We start from the raw sequence: 576 nt of genomic DNA, 5'->3' as shown, positions 1-576 counted from the left end.
GCCCGCGCCACGCTGCGCCCTGCGCCCCCGGCCCCCGCGCCTGCCCCCGCCAGGTCGGTGCCCCTTCCTGGGGCAGGGGCAGGGGTCTGCAGGGCTGGGGGCGGGCTGCATGGCTTCCCCTGTGCCTGCACCCACGCCCACGCACACTCCTCTGCTCCCCTTCCCTCTCCCCAGGGCGTCCTGGCAGACTTCGCCCCCCCGACGCCGCCCCGCGTGCCGGCGCTGGTGGTGCGGTGCGTGCACGAGGTGGAGAGCAGGGGCCTGGCGGAGGTACGGGGACGGGGACAGGGACGAGGGCCGGTGGCAGGGGCTGGGGGAGCCTCCTGTGTCCTGATGCACGGTTACCCGCAGACGGGGCTGTACCGCGTGCCGGGCGCGGAGTCGCTGGTGCGGGAGTGGCGCCAGAAGCTGCTGCGGGGCCGGGGGCCGGCGGGGCGGGTGCCCGACGTGCACGTGGCCTGCGGGGTGCTCAAGGACTTCCTGCGTGGGCTGCGCGAGCCGCTTGTCACCTTCCGCCTGCACCCCGCCTTCCTGCGGGCCGCCGGTGAGCGGGACTGGGGGGGCCGGGGGGCGCGC

The 576-nt window shown here is 77.4% G+C and overlaps 1 protein-coding gene across 1 annotated transcript in view; it reads left to right on the top strand.

Moving 5' to 3' along the window:
- LOC109301600 (rac GTPase-activating protein 1-like) overlaps positions 1-576 on the top strand; it is a 16,110-nt gene that overhangs the window by 8,569 nt on the left and 6,965 nt on the right. Inside the window, exons 9-11 of the mRNA XM_019522835.1 lie at positions 3-53; positions 175-270; positions 352-544. Coding sequence (XP_019378380.1) covers positions 3-53; positions 175-270; positions 352-544 — 340 coding nt within the window. The remainder of the gene's footprint in view (positions 1-2; positions 54-174; positions 271-351; positions 545-576) is intronic.

The sequence above is a fragment of the Gavialis gangeticus genome, unplaced genomic scaffold (genome assembly GCF_001723915.1).
Source record: "Gavialis gangeticus isolate Ggan-Ray unplaced genomic scaffold, GavGan_comp1, whole genome shotgun sequence".
Taxonomy (NCBI): Eukaryota; Metazoa; Chordata; order Crocodylia; family Gavialidae; genus Gavialis; species Gavialis gangeticus.
This window is presented reverse-complemented; position numbering and strand designations above follow the sequence as displayed.